The 18,725-nt window shown below is 38.2% G+C and overlaps 1 protein-coding gene across 1 annotated transcript; it reads right to left on the bottom strand.

The window, feature by feature from the left end:
• Positions 1-455: 455 nt before the first annotated feature.
• On the bottom strand, positions 456-5,239 carry LOC113311060. The gene is made up of 12 exons (XM_026559908.1): positions 5,099-5,239; positions 4,491-4,752; positions 4,202-4,405; positions 4,028-4,117; positions 3,876-3,944; positions 3,330-3,499; positions 2,701-2,959; positions 2,406-2,609; positions 2,212-2,301; positions 2,062-2,130; positions 1,789-1,893; positions 456-1,637 (listed from the first exon to the last, which is right to left on the bottom strand). The coding sequence occupies exons 2-12, from the start codon at positions 4,749-4,751 to the stop codon at positions 657-659; spliced, it is 2,502 nt and encodes an 833-aa protein (XP_026415693.1). The 5' UTR covers position 4,752; positions 5,099-5,239; the 3' UTR covers positions 456-656.
• Positions 5,240-18,725: the final 13,486 nt, after the last annotated feature.

Below are 18,725 nucleotides of genomic sequence, written 5' to 3'. Positions count from 1 at the left end.
CAGAAACAGACCTAGTAAATTCTATAAGTCAAAAATAAGAATATTTCATTTCTTGAAAAAGAGGAAGACGTTTGGATATTAGAAACCGAAAGCAATCTCAGACGTTATGAGTAGTAAAGAGCTTTGAATACACTCTCAGAAATTTCTTTTCAACTTTTAGAAACAAAAAAGAAGAAAAAAATTAGGTTGGCTATTAATAAGCTTTGGTTATGACTTCTAATTCAAAAAATGAGAATTAACTTTTTTGTTTCTCAAAGCAGACTAATTTTAGCGCAAAATCAAAAAACAATTTTCCGTGTCTTACATGCACCAGAGCAAGATTCCTATTGTTGCATGATTTCTATGGTTGTACCACCTCTGTTCCAGGAAAAGTGACACTTTTCCTTTTTCTGAAATAGAGTAAAGCCTAGTACTGATCTATAACAATAACGACTTAGATCAAGCTGTAGTGCGTCTCCTAAAAGATTTTCACCTGAGAAACTTAAAGTTTCCTTTTGGTTTTCTCAAACAATTTAGTAACTTCAGGACTGAATTAGGCAGTTGATGGGCTTTCCAGATATAAAAATAGCCACCTAACCAGTCCTTAAGAGTTGAGACGGTGCTAAACTACAGAAACTACTACTCATTCAAATACAGTTCAAATTAGTTACATTCAACTAAAACACCTTCCCTAGAACAGGTTCACTCAAGAAATTGCTTTCTGGAGCCAATATTTCTTGAATAGCTTTTTTCTCGGATGAAATCTTGGCTTCAGCTTTCCTGATCTCACTAACTACCTTCGAAGTTTCTCGATGAAGTTCTTCTTTTCTTGCCAAAAGATCAGCGTATTTCACCTGTGTTGCCTCCAATTCTTTTTCATGGATTTCAACTTTTTGACGCATCCCAGATGAGGCCTTCCAACTGTTCTTGACTCCATCAAACGTGTCTCGGAGCCACTTAATATTGAATCCCAAATTCTCAGCATCTTCAATTTCTCCATCCCAACTTTCCAGCAGCGCTTCACTTAAATCCACACCCCGCACAGTTTCCATTGTAGAGATAATCTTCAATAAGCCAGTAACACATGCCACTAAGAGAGTATCATTTGTCTTGATGACTTTCTTTGTCGCCATATGCCCATACTTATCAAAGATCTTTTTATACAAAGCTGCATACTCTTCTGGGATTTTGAAGTTGTCAACAAACACAAATTCTTCATTGCTCCCTCGACCAGAAACACTTTTGGACCCAACAAAGGGAGCAGAGATATCCTTAGGAGAGGAAAGAGGTACCAATTTGGAAACAACAGTTGGACCCTCAGCATAGGATGTCGTCTTTGCAGCTTCAACAGGTTCAGAAGAGGATGCTGTCCTTGCAGCTTCAAAAGGTTCCCCAACAGACCCAAAACCTTCAAAGGAGTCATCTGACTCGGCTTGCATGTTATCCTCACAGTCTTCGGAATCATCTGATTTAGATGGCCTGTTATCCTCGTCATCTTCTGTAACACATTCCTGGACCAGAGGAACAGGACTGGCTGGGGTAGGATTAGATCTTGAGCGAAGCCGGTAATCATGTTTATTTGTAGAGACTGTGTTTATTTGCCGAGAGCCAGATGCTTCTGCACTCATCTTCATCTTTTTTGATGAAGAAACAGGAGACTGTAAAATGAACACGAAAAACCAGATCTCATGAAACTCAAAGGGATACGAGAAAGGCATAGACAGGAGACGATAGGTCCGTTTGTAGGAAAGGACACATAGAAACAGCAATCAAGGAATTGAAAAACAAAATCCAAAGGGGAGAACATACCATCAAATCCTGTCCTATAAGCTGCAAGATTGCATCATTTTCTCTGGTTGCAGAGCTTTCAGAGCTATGTTGGCTTGTCTTGTATTCTAAGGCCTCCATTTGCTTCTACAGATATATCAATTTTGTGATCAAGTGAAGTGCAAGCTGATATATAAAAAACTTTCAAACTTTAAAATTTAAGAACGCAGTAAACAGATTCACAAACAAATTTTATCATTATACACAATCTGTCACCAACGAGGCCATCCCATTTCTCAACAGGTCCAACATTACCTTTCGCTTCCCATGGGTAGCATCGTATATCTCCTGAGCTGTAGGGGGTCTTTTAAGCTTAGCTTCTAACTGTAAACCAGGGTTCATGCTATTAGTTGTAAATATAAAATATGAAACCTTGCCAACTGTTGAACTACACATAAAATTTACCTCTGCTGCATATTTAACATGTGGTTTTGGGCCGCCACTGTGTCGAACAGTTTGTCTAGCATTTCTTTCTTTCATTTTAGCAGAATTTTCCTAACATAAATAAATACAATATATGTTACCGTTTCCATATCTCCTTGTGAGCTTTGCCAAAAAATAAAGTACAAAATTGTTACCAGTTTCGTTCAAAAGCTTACTTCTGTGCGAGGATCTTGCCAATACTCAATCAATGGCCCCCACTGGCTCTCAACAACATCCTTGGGTCGATGAGCAAGACGTTCTTCCTGAGTAGTGTACTTATAGAATCCTTCTTTTTTTACTAAATGTTTGTGACTTTTCCACCTATCGTGCAGCTTAGCTACGATCCAATCATCCAAATCATCCGGGCAATCAAATACTTTCTAAAAACAAAAACAAAAAAAACATAACAATCATCAAGCTATAATTCCAAAACACTTAGAAGCTAAATAGTAGATAAAAAATTTGATATACCTTTACTTCCAACACAGCGTTCAGAACTAACACAGACGGCATTTGATTCCATTTTGCTATTGTCAATGGTAATTTATTGCCATCTTTAGCTAGATGACTAATGAACGTAGTCATGTAAGCAGAATTTGGTCCCACAGCTGCATTAAGCCAAGATTCAACTTTAAGTTTCTGTCCTGGCTGTAGGGTATCCAAAAACTTTAAGGTTGATGGTCCTCTAACTTTTCTAGCTAGTTGGCCCTCTTCACCACCATTCGTGATCCTACCATATAAAAAATCAATCATATTTGTTAACAGAAAGCACAAATGACCTAAAATGCTCGAATATAAAACAATGAGGTGGCTGTTCGGCCCTGGCCCTGAAGTGAACAGTATTGGCATCTACATAACCTGAAATATTTAGTGTATAATTATAACTGCATATCTTACACATTTTCCATTGAAAGATAAAAGCTTGGATCGATCTAACATTCACATAATAATACTAACTCATCATAACTTCAGTTCACAAATAAAACCCTAATTGCTAGAAATAAATGAGGATTTCTGAAAATCCCGCCAAGGCGCCAACCCATCCCCAAAAAAAAAAAAAAAAGTTTGAGAATCTTGAAATGCAGAGGGGGGGAGTTTACCTAAAACCTTCAAGGGATTCATCTGAGTCAGCTTGCGTGTTATCCTCGTCATCTTCTGTAACACATTCCTGGACCAGGTTCTCATGTTTATTTCTGGAAACTGCGGTTATTTCCCGAGAGGCAGATGCTTCTCCATTCATCTTAATCTTTTTTGATGAAAAATAAGGAGACTGTAAAATGAACACAAAGAATCATATCTCATGAAACTCAAACCAAAGGGATCCGAGAGAGGCATAGACGGGAGACAACTACACAATATGCTATAGTGCTGTAGTATTATAAAATCTAGTTCCGTAGGTTGCATGAATGCATCATTTTGAATAGCTTGAAGAGCTTCGAGAGCTGTTTTGGCTTGGCTTGTTTTCTAAGGCCTCCATTTGGATCTACAGATATATCATTTTTGTAATGAATTGCAAGCTGATATATGAAAAAATTTCAAAATTTGAAATTTCAGAACGCTGAAAATAAATTCACAAATAAACTTTATCATTATATACAATCTGTCACCAACGAGGCCAACACATTTCTTAACAGGTCCAATGTTACCTCTCGCGTCGAATGGGTAGCATCATATATCTCCTGAGCTGTAGGGGGTCTTTTAAGTTTAGCTTCTAGCTGTAAATGATAGTTCATGTTATCAGTCGCATATATAACACATGAAAACCTTATCAATTGCTGAACTACACATCGAATGTTACCTCTGCTGCATATTTCACATGTGGTTTGGAGCCGCCCCTGTGTTTATCCTTTCGTTTAGCGTTGCTTGCTTTGCTCTTAGCGCTTCTTGCCTAAAACAAGTGAGTACAATGATTATTAACTTACTCACTGAGACATACAAGCTTTCAGAAATGCCGAATTATTTTAAAGCTTACTTCGTGGAGAGGATCTTGCCAATACTCAATTAATGGCTCCCACTGGCTCTCAACAACATCTTTGGGTCGATTAGCAAGACGGTCTTCCAGAGTATTGTACTTATAGAATCCTTCTTTTTTTACATTATGTTTGTGACTATTCCACCTATCGTGCAGCTTAGCTCTAATCCAATCATTCAAATCATCCGGGTAATCAAAAAAATTCTGACACCAAAAAACATTTACAAATCATTAACTAATAATCCCGAAACACTCAAAAGCTAAACAATCTTTAGAAATCTTATTTTACCTTAACTTCCGAAATAGCGTTCAGAATAGACGCAGCCGGCATCTGAGCCCATGGCAAAGTCAATGGTAAACTGTTGCCGTCTTTAGCTAGGTGGCTAATGAACATAGACATGTAATTAGAATTTGGTCCGACAGGTGAATTAAGCCAAGATTCAACTTGAAATTTCTGTCCTGGTAGTAGCGCATCCAGAAACTTCAAGGTAGTTGGTCCTCTAACTTTTCTAGCTAGTTGGATTTGACCCTCTTCACCACCATCCCCCATCCTACCATTACATAAAATCAATCATATATGTTAATTTCCAAGCACAAACGACCCACAATGCTCGAATTTACGACACTTAAGTGGCCGGGCTGCAATTAAGAACAGTAATGACTGACAGACAAAGTCACAAAACCTAAAATGTTTAAGGTATAACAATAAACTGCAAATCTTACAAAAGTTTTCAATTGAAGGCCAAAAGATTGGTTTGTAGTTCAACAAATCACATATCAAATAGTAAGTTATCAGAAGCTCAATTCAAATATGAAACCCTAACTTTTAAGTGATGGGGATTTCTGCAGAACAAATTCCTAAAAATGTTGAAATCTTTAGGGAGAGAGAGAGTTTACCTTAACAGGTTTGGGAGAGAACTGCCAACCCTTTGATTTGCCAGAAGAATTAGAGAAACTTCAATTTCTTGATGAGACTGAACTCTGAAGCCAAGTGAAGAGAGAAAGTTCGGGGGCGGGGAAAACGATTTCTAAACAAAGATGCGCTTTAAAATAAAAAAAGATATTTAGTGCCATAATATGATATATTATATCCGCTTCCAGTTAGGAAAAAAAATACAAAAGGAAAATATTATCAAATGGAAAAAAGTGATAATAACCTTTTCCTGAAATAGAGAGAGTATAAAAAGTAAATGAGACCTACCTTTTCTAACCCAAATGCCGAAAAACACAAATTTGAGTGGGTCTAGCACTACTGTTTATAAAAGATGTCCAAAAAATATTAGGTTCTTGGCTAAGGGTGCACAGAAACCGAGCCGGATCGATGGATCGTCCCGGAACCGGTGGAACCGTACCTGTTTTTGTACCGAACCGAGGAAGGGGGTACAGGTACCGGTCCAAAAAAAAGGAACCGAGGCTAGGGAGGTACAGGTACACGGTCCTATACCAGTCCCGTACCGTCCCGGACCGATTGTACCGAGTAGTAATAGCCGTTAGATTTAGGGATTAATATGAGTATCTGATGGTGCCGGTATATATAGAAAAATTACTAGGGTTTCTTCTTTTTTTTTTATCTGTTACCCATCACCGAGCATCGTTTGCTCAACCTCTTCTCAGAAACAAATAACTCGAGCTTCTTACGTAACTCACGACATCTTCTGTTCCTCAACTGTGTTCCAACATTCATTATCACTGCCAAGGTCCAATTCCAACAGTCTCAGAAACCAAGCTCAACTTCGAAAGTCAATGGCAGCAACACCACTGATACGTCACCCTCTTCATTGGCAGTAATCATCATTCTCTCAGTACCATGACGACTTATTGACGCAACAGCAAACAGCGAGAGTCCGGAATGGTAATCTCGTCAGAATACTTTCAATTATCAATTCATCTACATATCCAATCCTTGTCGTGCTGCTGTTCTCCTTGATCAGTTTTACGTGATCTGTTTTTCAAGATTGCCTTGTGTCCTCCAGTAATGCATGCAGTGAAAAATTTCAAAGAGGGGTGAGGCATGCTGCTACGTCAACAAACTTGTTTCTTTCTATGATGATTGGTTGCTCAGCATTATAGATATCAGGTTTATATATGAAAAAGTTAGGAGTTCTAGTTGTATAGGAGTTCGATAACCTTAGATTAGAATCAGTTTCAGATGGTACTATGAAATGAACACCTTTACGTAACAAGAAGAATCCATGTTTCATAGCATAGCAGAAACACTGAATACGTAATATAGGTTACTGTATAGACGAGTTTCGATCCCTGACCGGGTTTAACAACATAGGATGGACATCTGCAATCAATTTGTAAGCTCTAGATTAAACAAATTCCCCAGAACAGGCTCAAACAGAAATATGTTCTTCTCTGCCATCTTTACTTGGATAGCGTCGCGTTCAGATGAAATCTTACCTTCAAATTCCCTGATTTTCATTGTCACCTCCAGAAGTTCCGTCTCAAGTTCGTCTTTTCTTGAACGAAGGCCAGCATACTCCACCTGTGTTGCTTCCAAGACTTGTTCACGGCTTTCAACTTCTTTATCTATCATGAAAGACAACTTCCAAGACTTCTTAAGTTTATTGAATATCCCACGGAGCCACTTAATGTTAAATTGCAAGGTCTCAGCATCTCCAATGCCTCTCTGAAGTTAATTAGTACCGACTGGTACCGGTACCGTACCTGGTACCATACATGTACCGAATGGTACCGGAACCGAGGTACAAGGTACAGGTACCGGTCCAAAATTTTGGAACCGAGGCTAGGGAGGTACAGGTACTCGGCCTCGGCAAGAACCGAACCGAACTGTACCGTGTGCACCCTTATTCTTGGCTGCCGGGAATTTCTGGGTTGGTATCCCCACTAACCGTCCGGTTTAGTATCCCTTTATAAATCATGTAAAAAGTGGTATTTTAATTGTTTGATTTATTATATTTACGATTTACCACATGCTAGATAAGAAAGACGAATGTGAACTTTTATAAAATGAAGTCAATTTAAATCGTCTAAGGAGCAGGGAGAAGAATCCTTTTAATTGTTCTTCAACACGGGAAGCTATGATAAAGTGCAGGAAAAACATGAAAGAAGATTGTCATTGAGCACTACTGGGGATTTAAAAGGAGCAAATCAATATTTGGGCAAACTAAGATTACGTGAATGAGCTTTATTGGTAAAGATTTACGAATTCGCTTCGAGGTGTTTAATCAAAACAGAGAATCTTCCATCAAGAGCTCGAGGGAACAATTCTTGAATACAATAATAATTCAGCAAAATTAAGAGTTGAATGAGCATCATATCACTGCTACTGCAAAAGAATATATCCTCTACATCTTGAGATTTGTTATCTTTCCTAATGTTTCCAGTTCTAATGTCAACGCCAACTATATACAAGTAGTGGAACAAAAAAAAGTTTGTGACTATTCTTGAGGCAGTGTGTGCCTCTTGCGCACTTGTTCAACGAGATGGGAAAGTGTACTAAGGATGACAATAATCAACCTGGTCTTTTCTGCTGGCAATTCAAATTGTGTAGTTATTGTATTTTGTTCATCTTACTCGTCGATTTTGTCACCTATAATCCTATGTTAACACTGATGTGAATATATTTACGCTTCCCGCAACTTTCTAAAAAGGCACATTTGAACAAGCGGTGGTACGGTGCTTGTTTTGCAGACCGCTATTGTTCCAACAATAAGATGAAGATCTTGAGTATGGAGTTTCATAATTTGATAAAACAATTGGAGAATTCGATGATGAGAGATGTTTTCTTTAACCAATGTTATTGTGGACCTTTATTTCATCCTAAATGATATGTAGTGTTCATCCATCAGAGTTACTAGACAATATGATGGTGTGCAAGGAATCTCTCAAGAACCCTTATTTTTATGGCAATTGTACATTAAAAATAACCGCTTGCAAGTCCCTTGATAATGAAATTTTGGTTGTTCACGACCCTTTACCGGAATCTAAGAATGGAAATGCTAGAATGCATTCCATATCTGGCATGGGTAGGACGAGGAATACAAATGACGAGGGAACGCCATATTACATGTCGTGATACAAAAACTCTTTGCATATATACTCGTGTAATATGAATAAACGAGAGGCCCTTCATCAAGGACTGATATAGAGCTGTCGATGTTCTGGTACGTACGTATTATTAGTCTGTTATGGTTTGTTAAGGTTTTGGAGTTATTTATGGTACGTATTATCAGACTTACATAAACTGTTGATGCAGACATCCATATTGATCGATTTATGAATTTATTCCATAATCTTTAAAAGTCCTTTAGAATTGGATGATATGGACAACCATATCTACTGGTTATATGGGTCTGAAGATATATAAGTTTTTTGTTGTTCTTTAGGTCACAACCGGTCTTTATAAAGGTTCTTAGCGACCGATTTTAAATAACAACCAATTATTTCAATATTTTGTTAATATATAAAATTGGTGTTATGCACATTTTCTACTGCTATTGTGCTAAATTCTTTCACAAATAATTTACCTTTTTCGAAAAAACTAGTCGTTGGAATCTTCCTCTGTATAAGAAGGATATCTTCTCCAAACCCATTTTCCCCAAACTTGCATTTTTTATTTACTCCTACTCAATCATTAATCAGATGGCTAGATCTTTCAAAATGACATGGGAACATAAAGAAGACATGATCTTGTGGAATCATTCATTCTCGTCTCCCACGAATGCTTGGATGAGCATTCCCCAAACTTTTATTTTCTAGGCAAAATTTCCCCAAACTTACATCTTGTATTCGTTGCTACTCCCTCCTCCACTACTCAAACAAAACACACCTAATTTCATATACTCTACGATTTTCATTTTATTAACTATTTTATCAAAATCATTTCATACCTCTACAAGCATGGAATCATATGACTCGGGTGAAGATTGGACCATAATCAAAACATCGTACAATGAAACCCAACAGTCTGAAAAGACTATACCCGAAACCTTTTTGTGGGATGGTATGTATCTAATATGTGTTATATTATAGAAATACATGGGGAAGATCTCTACGACAAATACACGATACAATTAGGATTTTTTTCAAAGCAATTTAAGTTTGTAAATCCAAAAAATATTAAGTATTTTTCGAGTTTCTTTTATATAAGATAAGTTGTTTGATCTTTTACTTAAACAACACTGACAACGTAGGTTTGGTTGTGTTTTTGTTTGTGAATGAGGGAGTCGCAAAAAGGCATACTTTGACGATAAAGGAGAAAAATTCAAATTTGATGAAAGATATATGTTTGAAGCATGAGTAGAAAATCCACATATTGGGCCAGATTTCCAATTAAACCATTATTTGTCCCTCATTCAAGTATGTCATTCAGCCAACTAACACAGTATACATGCTAACCGAGTCTGCTTATCGATCAACCATCAAAGTCAACGACCGGTCAATCGTCAAAGTCAACGATCGGTCAACTGGCGAAGCCATGTTGCCAGTCGCGTTTCCAGCCAAGTTTCCAGCTACGTTGCCAGTCACGTTTCCAGACAAGTTTCCAGCCATGCTGCCAGCCTGTTTCCATCCATGTTGCCAACCGCGTTGCCATTGAGATTTCAGCCATGTTGCCAATCGTGCTGTCAGGCAGCCCCCGCCCATGTTGCCAGCCATCCAGTCTCCAGTCATGTTTCCAGTCAAGGAAACATGTCAGTCAAAGATCGACAGTCGCAGTCAACATCAAAAAGTCAACCCTGTCAGTCAAAGTCAAGGTCGTTGCCCAAACCCACTGATCCATGACAGTTTAGCCCGTATCCACTGATCAAGTGCCAGAATCTGCCAGGAAGGTTTTACAAGTTTCTGGATTGATTGTTGACCAAGTCGTTGTAGAAAAAGTTCTAGAACATTCAAGATGTCTTCCTGGCCAAGTTACTTGCAGAAGAAGTTTATCTTGAAATTAGGGTTTAACCCATGTATTCAACTGTAAAAATAAAGGGGAATCCCAACCCTAAAAGGGGAGGCTCTGATACACGAAAATTCACCAGCAAACCCTAAAAGGGATCAGAAAACCATTGTAATCCATTCATCAATAAAATATCTCTCCCTCTAGGGATTCGTCTGTGGATGTAGCCAAAACTTTCCGAACCACGTAAAACTCGTATCTCTCATCTTTATACTTGTTTTGTGTAAAACCCTACTTTTCATCATCATCACCAAATCCATTCTGTTATGTACCTGGAAATATTTCTGGTACAAACATTGCATTGGCGCCGACTAAGGGGACTACGAGAAAAGAAATCGTGTTTTTTTGTTGAGAGTAGTACAGAAAACTTCAAAATCTTGTTAGTCAGAAAACAGGTTGGACGCCGTCAAAAACAATTATTGCAGTCCAGGTGATTGTAACTGTTGCGGTCCAGTTTTGATCGCAATTGTTGTAGTCCAGCTGATCGCAGCTACTGCATACCAGATAATTGCAGTAATTCCAGTCCAGTTGATCACAACTGATGCAGTGCAGCTTCGCAGTTCGAAGTTTGCTAAAACTATTACCTTCGGAAGCCACCGAAACTTCATCACTACAAAGTTCGATGAAATCGTTGCCTGGACGTTCGTTCCGCGGAAAAAGATGGAGTGAAAAAATTATGAAAATTTTTACCAGGATGTCCGATCTATAGCTTGTACAATCCAAAGTTCGAAGAAATCTGTTCCCTGATAACGAAGCGAGACAGAAGGAGAAAGCCATAGAAAAACCTCCAGAAAAGCATCGCAAAAAAAATTCATAAAAGGTCACAAAAGTGTAACAAAACTGTGGTGAAAAAGTTCGTGAGAAAAGACAAGGGTTTTTTAAACTATTATGAAAGGGCAGATAGAAAAGATAACAGTTCTGATAACTGTTGTAGAAACTTCAAGACTAAAGGCAACAGTTCAGACAAACCGTGGTGAAAACTGACTTATTCTAACAGGGAATGGCCTAAAGAAGAAGGGGTTTGCACTCTTTCAGATATGAATCTCTCTGATTCAGACATAAAACTCTCTAGATCTCACCAGATGCAAAAAGTATTTGAACTTTCATTTTTCACCTATAATTTGGCTCTAGACTACATGCATATACGATAACTAGGTCCTATGAGAAGTTCACTCCGATAAAGGATTTTTTTGGGTGCTTCAAAGAAAGGAGCTAGGACTTCATCAACAGACCTACGAGCTACACGTCATCCATACCTACAAAACTGGTCAAGCACATCATTTAGTGCTATCCAATAGAACCACTTTCTCCCTTTAAAAGAATGCTAAGTCTCGTTCTCAAATTTTTATCAAATTTGATGCTTTTGAAGATTTGACATTATCGCTCGACCGGAAATTAGAGCGGCCTGGAGGGAGTGAGCAGCGACATTAGCCTTTTTCTCCTCCTTGCGCCTACGTTTTTCATCATCTTCTTCTGCTTGATCATCCAGGATTTAGACGAAGGATTTTACATGGAAGAGTTAAAAAGAGAAGGTTTCCCTAGATTTTTCAGTATCAATTACATCATCAACTTCAGAATCAGGATTTGCAGTCCAAGGACGGGCTCAAACCGTCATTCCAGGATTTGCAGTCCAATACATTTCCATTATGTTACCTAGCCAACTCATTGTGTCTCATAAACTCATTTTTTATTATATTAAGTTAACTGGGAGAGGTAGGATTCGAACCTATGTAGGAAAAACTCCAACAGATTTACAGTCTGTCGCTTTTAACTGCTTGGATACTCTCCTTAAATTGAACTCTCCTCAAGTAGGAATTGAACCAGGATCATCAAAATAGCAAACCCGAACTGGCCTTCCAAACAATATAACTAATCAACTGATATGACTTCACTTTCTTCACTACCAACAACTCCTGCCTAATAATGAAGACCGAGATCACCTACTTATGTCGAGCGACCAGGTAACCAAGCAGAAGCTATGATTCCACTTCCAGCTGAACCACCTGACATAGCTACTGTAGTAGCACTTGATCTAGTTTCACTTTCTTAATCTTTGGATTTAGACCAACTGATATAACAAAGCATCCCACCTAAACCCAAGCCCCTCTCTTTTTAAACCAAGAGTACTTGCACTTGTGATAAAGTGATCAACGAATCTTGCATCTCTCGATCCAAAGGCCTAAAAAAACAGAATTCCACCATTAAATGTTGCATAAACAAGGCCACTCACTAAGTTATCCAAAGCAAGAGTTTACAAGTTTCAAACAAAAAATTAAAAAAAAATCAGGAAAGTCGGCGGCCAAATCAAGCCGCGGAGCCAAGCGACCCAAACCGAGCCGAGCCGCCAATAGCATCCTAGCCGCCCGCTAAGCCTAGCCGCCAGGTATTTTCACCCAACTCTGTTATACACCCGAATGTTTGCGCCCAAGTCGAGCTATTCCCGAACAAGCCATCCACCGAAGCCAAGTTGTAAGCCCAAGCCTCCGTCAGAGCCAATCTGCTTTCTAGCAGAGCCATCCCCTACCGAGCCAGCCACCAATCCACTGCTTCTTAGGCAAGCCATAAAGGTGAGCCTCTCAACTAGCCAAGTCGAGCCGTCGGTCAAACTGGTCCACCCGTTCTGGTTCAATGTCCGGACCAACTTGGTCCAGCAACTGGTTTACCCAAACCGGACTGGTCCACCTAGTAAAGTCAAAAACCACGCCAACGACTAGTCAGCACGACATTCAGCACCGGTATAGTACCACATTAGCAATAACGAAGCCTTATTAGCAGATAGCTATTGGCCACGTCAGCAAACTGATGTCACGCCATCGATACGAGTCAAGTGCCACGTCAGTAATAAGATGCCATGTCAGCTTCCACGTCATTGAAACGGATCCATGTGATCATGACATCAGCAGTGATGCTCACCCATGGTTTCACTCACATTAGCGTTATCTTTCACCCCCGTTAATTAAATTTCTTTTACCCACATCATGGTTTTGTCACCCACTTTAGCGGTTCGTTTACCCCGTTCAGCCTTTTGTTAACCCACGTCAGGGTTTTATTCACCCACTTCAGGGTGTTGTTCACCTTCGTCAGGCAACGGTTCAACTTTTTCGGCCATGTCCGACGGCCATTTTTGAAATTTCCGGGTTTTTCAACCTAACCCAACTTATACTCAACATATTTACGCCCCATCCGATCTTTACGCCCAACTCCTTTGGTTTCTAGTATGTTTCCAACCCATTGTTGGGTTTGGGATTTTCCACTCATGACTTTGGGTTTGGGAAGTTAGGTTCTTCATCATCGTACGTCCGAATTGGGCGATTTTTGGCTCGTTGTGACTGTATTTCAATTTCCTACGTCATGAAGGTAAAAAAATTTATATTTGGGGAAAAATATTTTCGGAGCAATGAAATTAAAAATGGTTGTGTTCCCTCACCGAGTGAAGCCATTGAAAAATGGATCACGTCATCAACATGCCGGGTGCTAAGTCAGCTAGCACCTTGTCATTTCAGTTGCCACACTAGAAACTTGCCACCATGTCATGTGCCATGTCAGTAGAAGTTGCGCCACATCATCTGCTCCTGCCCATCAGCAGTCCATTCACCCGACTTACTCCACATGCAATTTTGCTTGTTCGATAACTTCTTCGTCGCACGTCCGAATTGAGTGATTTTTGGCTCGTTGCGACCGTATTTCATTTTCCAACATCATGGAGGTAGAATTTTATGTATGGAGAAAAATTATTTTTTGAGTTTGCAGCGACGACGACGACGAAAAAAGACGCATTTAATCACCAAATGAAGCCATTGTGAAATCCTCAAAGTTTGTAAATGTTGTTGTGTTGATTTGTATTCATAACAATGCCCATGTGCACCGTTCATGATTGCTGATTTGATTCTTAAACCTCAACAAGCTCATGTTCAGTGTCGGTCAAAGCTATTACAATCCAGTTGATCGAACTGCTATGAGTCCAATTTCGCAACAACTGTTGCAGTCCAGTTGATCGAAACTGCTGCAATCCAGTTTTCCTCACGACTGCTACATACCAGTTGATCGAACTGTTGTAGTCCAGTTTCGCAAAAACAGTTGCAGTCCAGTTTCAATGTAACTGCAGCAGACCAGTTTTGTTTCAACTAGAACAGTCCAGTATGGAGAAAAGTCCAGTGGCTAAGTCGAGCCAAGTCGGGATATTGAGCCAACTGCACCAGGAAAAAGCCACTGATACAAAGCTGAGTTGTTCGAGTAGTTTTTGTTTCAGCAGGACGTCATCATGAAGTCACCAAAAGACGACGGTACCCAAATACACCATAATCTTTTTGTTTCAACCTATAAGTCCTCTACCGAATGCGATCGTCTATGGTCAGAGTCGAGACAATACGACAATTCGGTTCACACTTCGTGTGATCGTCTATGGATACGAGATCGAGACAATACGACAACAAGATAACTTGTGTGATTGACTATGGACACAAGATCGAGACAATACAACAACGAAGTATGTTAGTTGATAATAGGTTCGGTAATAAACAAACTCTACAAGATCACTATCAAGTAATGCGGAGTTAATGTATATGTGTATTTTACTTTATTATAACAAACAATTATAATGCATAAATCAAAGTAAAAGACACAACAAGTTTTTGTTAACGAGGAAACCGCAAATGCAGAAAAACCCCGAGACCTAGTCCAGTTTTGAATACTCTCAGCTTTAAGCTGATATACAAAATATAAACCAACTTCGTATAGTTGAGACCAAGCATACTACCCCTAGATACTTAGTTCCCTCAGTATCCCTGCGCCTTCGACTTCTAGAGTCACGCACGTGAATAGCAAGTCCTTTGGATCGTATTTCATACAACAAAGGAAAAATGTGTTTGGTAACCACTCTAATAAATCTTTTCTATAAGATATAGATGAGTTTTTGACAAAGGCTCTTGCGTTTAATCTAATAAACTCCTTTGTCTTGTTAGATCAATCTAACTTTAACTACCGAAATAGTCAAGTATAGATTCGCACTCAATCAAAATAGATCTCAAATAGATATATTGAGAATGCCGATCTCACGCAACTAATCAATCGAATAAATCCGATTCTATTTGGATCCCAGCCGATCAAGGTTTGTGCATACAAATTTTACAAGATACGAAAACCAATAAGAAATCTTCTTCGTCTTCAAATATTCTTTAATCTTCAACAATATAATGCACAGAACGGAGTCTGTTAAAAATGGATTATTATAAGATGTCTTTAGATATACAAATAGTTCTAAAGATCCCTTCCAATCTTCGATCTAGTTTGAGTGAATCTTATATCAGAAGATAAGATTCTCAAGAATAAACAAACTAGGTACAATCAAAGTTTCAACAACCGTTAGTCAATCAAATCAATCGAAAAATAATAACACTGCAATTATCTAGTTTCCCACCAACGGTACTCGTAGAGCTTCTTGATCCTACAGAAGTCTTTAAACGAGTGTTCGTAAGAGATTTGACCTAATTAGGATACTTTCCTCTCTGAATAGACGGCTCCACCAGAAAAAACAAGAAATGAAGTTTGCTTGGCTTTTAGGATAGTTTGATAGAAATGAAAACTTAGGTATTTATAGACCAAGGATGTTTTGACACCAAGGAATTTCCAAAACCGAAAATATTCTCAAGATATGGAATGAATGGAAAAATTCGGTTTTCATAATTCCAATAAATGCTTGTCCAATATTTCCGAAATCTCTCAATAGAAAATCTCCAACTAGTAAATGCACATTACTAAATTTTATTTTATATAGCTACATATTAACTGCTGGTAGTTAATGTATATAAAATCAAAAACCTTAATTAAAAGATTCTTAATTTATTTCGGCACAGGATCACCTTGAGTACTAAGGAATATCTTTGAACAATAAATGATATTGCTCGTGTTCAAAGTATGTTGACATCTTTTCACTGCAAGTCCTTATTTCATATTTACATGGATTTGCATTCTTGGAATAGGTTATACCACACTTCCAAATAAGTTTACAATTGGTTAACTTATATTCCAACTACTATGTGATTGATCAAATACCAAATCACATACATGGGTTCAATCGTTTATACCAATCACTAGGATCGGTTATATCGACATATGGAAACACTTGTGATCGATCACACCAGTCACTAGGATTGGTTACACTAGTTACAAGGATCTATTCCATCTACACATGGTATTGATTTTGATCGGTCACACCAGTTACTAGGACCAGTTACCAATTGAAAAAGCTGGGGTCTAACAACCACACCCAATATTTCGCTTAGCAATATGTATGAACAAACTCCAATATACTTTCAACAGAATCAACTAGACAGTTAGACTCAATCTTTAGAAAATTATATCCAAGAGTTTATATCTCAATTTCTCAATTCAATCCGCAATCAAACAAAGAGAAATTTACGGGCCCGATTGAATAAGAGAAATAACTTGGACGGTATCACAAACCAATATCCAAGCGTCAATCAATTCAATAAACAACCCAAAGGCCAGATTCAAGAAATGATTGAACTTAACGCACAACCTGTGATATTTAAATTATATAAACAAATATAATGTAGAAAAAAATAACACAGACACTAGAAATTTTGTTAACGAGGAAACCACAAATGTAGAAAACCCCGGGACCTGGTCCAGCTTTGAACACCACACTGTATTAATCCGATACAGACACTAGCCTACTACCAATGAACTTCGGACTGGAATGTAGTTGAGCCCTAATCAATCTCACGCTGATCAAGGTACAGTTGCGCTCCTTACATCTCTGAACCCCAGCAGGATTCTACGCACTTGATTCCCTTAGCCTATCTCACTCACAACTAAGAGTTGCTACGACCCAAAGTCGAAGACTTGATAAACAAATATGTCTCATACAAAAAAGTCTATTGAGACACATAAATATGTCTCCCACAGAAATACATATAAGTTTTGTTCCGTATTTTGATAAACCAAGGTGCACATGAACCAATTGATAAACCATACTTATATTCCCGAAGAACAGCCTAGTATTATCAATCACCTCATAATAATCTTAATCGTATGGAAACGAAACAAGATATTAAGAAATCACAAATGATGGGACGAAGATGTTTGTGGTTACTTTTTATCTTTCCTATCGGGGATTAAATCTCGAGCAAATCTTAGAGAAGATAGTACTCAATACGATATGAACCGGAAAGATCAGAACACGCAACTACAGAGAAAATAGTTGGACTAGCTTCATAATCCCAATGAAGTCTTCAAGTCGTTAACCTACAAGGTTTTGGAAAAAAATTTAAGGTTAAAGGAGAATCGACTCTAGTCGCAACTAGTTTCACACATGAGGTGTGGGGATTAGGTTTCCCAGTTGCTAGAGTTCTTGAAAAGACGAGGGTACCCAAATATACCTCAATCTGAAACTTTCCACCTATAAGTCCTTTCTCCGAAAGTGATTGTCTATGGACTGAGTCGAGACAATACAACGAATCGGTTTACACTTCGTGTGATCTTCTTACGAAGTATGATTGCTTGATAATAGGTTCGGACTTAACCAAACACTATACGATTGCTATCAAGTAATTAGATTAACGTTTGTGTATTTTACTTCTAATTATATTAAAAACAATTATAATTGCGGAAATAGAAAAGTAAAAGACACAACAATATTTTGTTAACGAGGAAACCGCAAATGCAGAAAAACCCAGGGACCTTGTCCATAATTGAATACTCTCATAATTAAACCGCTATACAAAATATAAACCAACTTCGTAAAGTTGATACCAAGCAACTAAACCTATAGTTCACCTAGTTCCCTCAGTATCCCTGCGCCTCCAACTTGTAATAAGTCACGCACTTGGAACAATTCCTTTGGTTCGTATTCCAAACAGCAAAGGAACAACAAATCTGTTCGGTAACAACTGTTTTCAAACAAAGTACGTGATATGAGTTTGACAAAAGGCTCTCCGTTTATCCCAATAAACTCCTTTTTCGGGTTCTTAGATCAATATATTCAACAAATACCAAAGTAATTGTTTAGACTATGCAATCAACACTATGAATCACAAAGAAATGTATTGATGCCGATCTACTCAACTAATCAATCCAATATATCAAAAGATAAATCGATTATAGTTGGATCACTAGTCGATCAAGTTTTATGCACACCAAAGATTATAAAATCAAATAAGAAATCTTGTTTGTCTTCAAATCTTCTTAGATCTTCAATAAACACCTGCACACAAACAACTTGATTCTCTTGTGATCAATCACACACAGAACGGAGTCTGTTAATGATGGATTATCACAAGACGTCTTTAGATCTACAAACAGTCTAAAGACCCCCGTCGATTCTTTGATCTAGTTTCAGTGAATCTTATATCAGAAGAGAAGATTCTCAAGCATAAACAAACTAGGTGCAATCAAAGTTCTACAACCGTTAGTCAATCAAATCAATCGAAAACTAATAATAAACGACAATTATCTAGTTTCCCACCAACGGCACTCGTAGAGCTTCTCAATCCCAAAAGAAGTCTTTAAAACGAGCGGTCGTAAGAGATTTCTCATAATTAGGTTACTTTCCTCTCTGAATAGACGGTTGCACCAGTAACAACACAACTA

This window comes from Papaver somniferum, chromosome 9 (assembly GCF_003573695.1).
Source record: "Papaver somniferum cultivar HN1 chromosome 9, ASM357369v1, whole genome shotgun sequence".
Classification (NCBI taxonomy): Eukaryota; Viridiplantae; Streptophyta; class Magnoliopsida; order Ranunculales; family Papaveraceae; genus Papaver; species Papaver somniferum.
The sequence above is the reverse complement of the archived record's forward strand: the minus strand, read 5'-3'. Positions and strand labels throughout refer to the sequence as shown.

Bases quoted from the DNA above. Each gene is read 5' to 3' on its own strand.
- LOC113311060 (XM_026559908.1), bottom strand. From the start codon at position 4,751: ATGGGGGATGGTGGTGAAGAGGGTCAAATCCAACTAGCTAGAAAAGTT. The intron at 4,118-4,201 runs GTAAGCTTTAAA...CACTTGTTTTAG, and splicing joins GGCAAGATCCTCTCCACGAA to GCAAGAAGCGCTAAGAGCAA. The intron at 3,500-3,875 runs GTAACATTGGAC...TTCATTTTACAG, and splicing joins CTACCCATTCGACGCGAGAG to TCTCCTTATTTTTCATCAAA.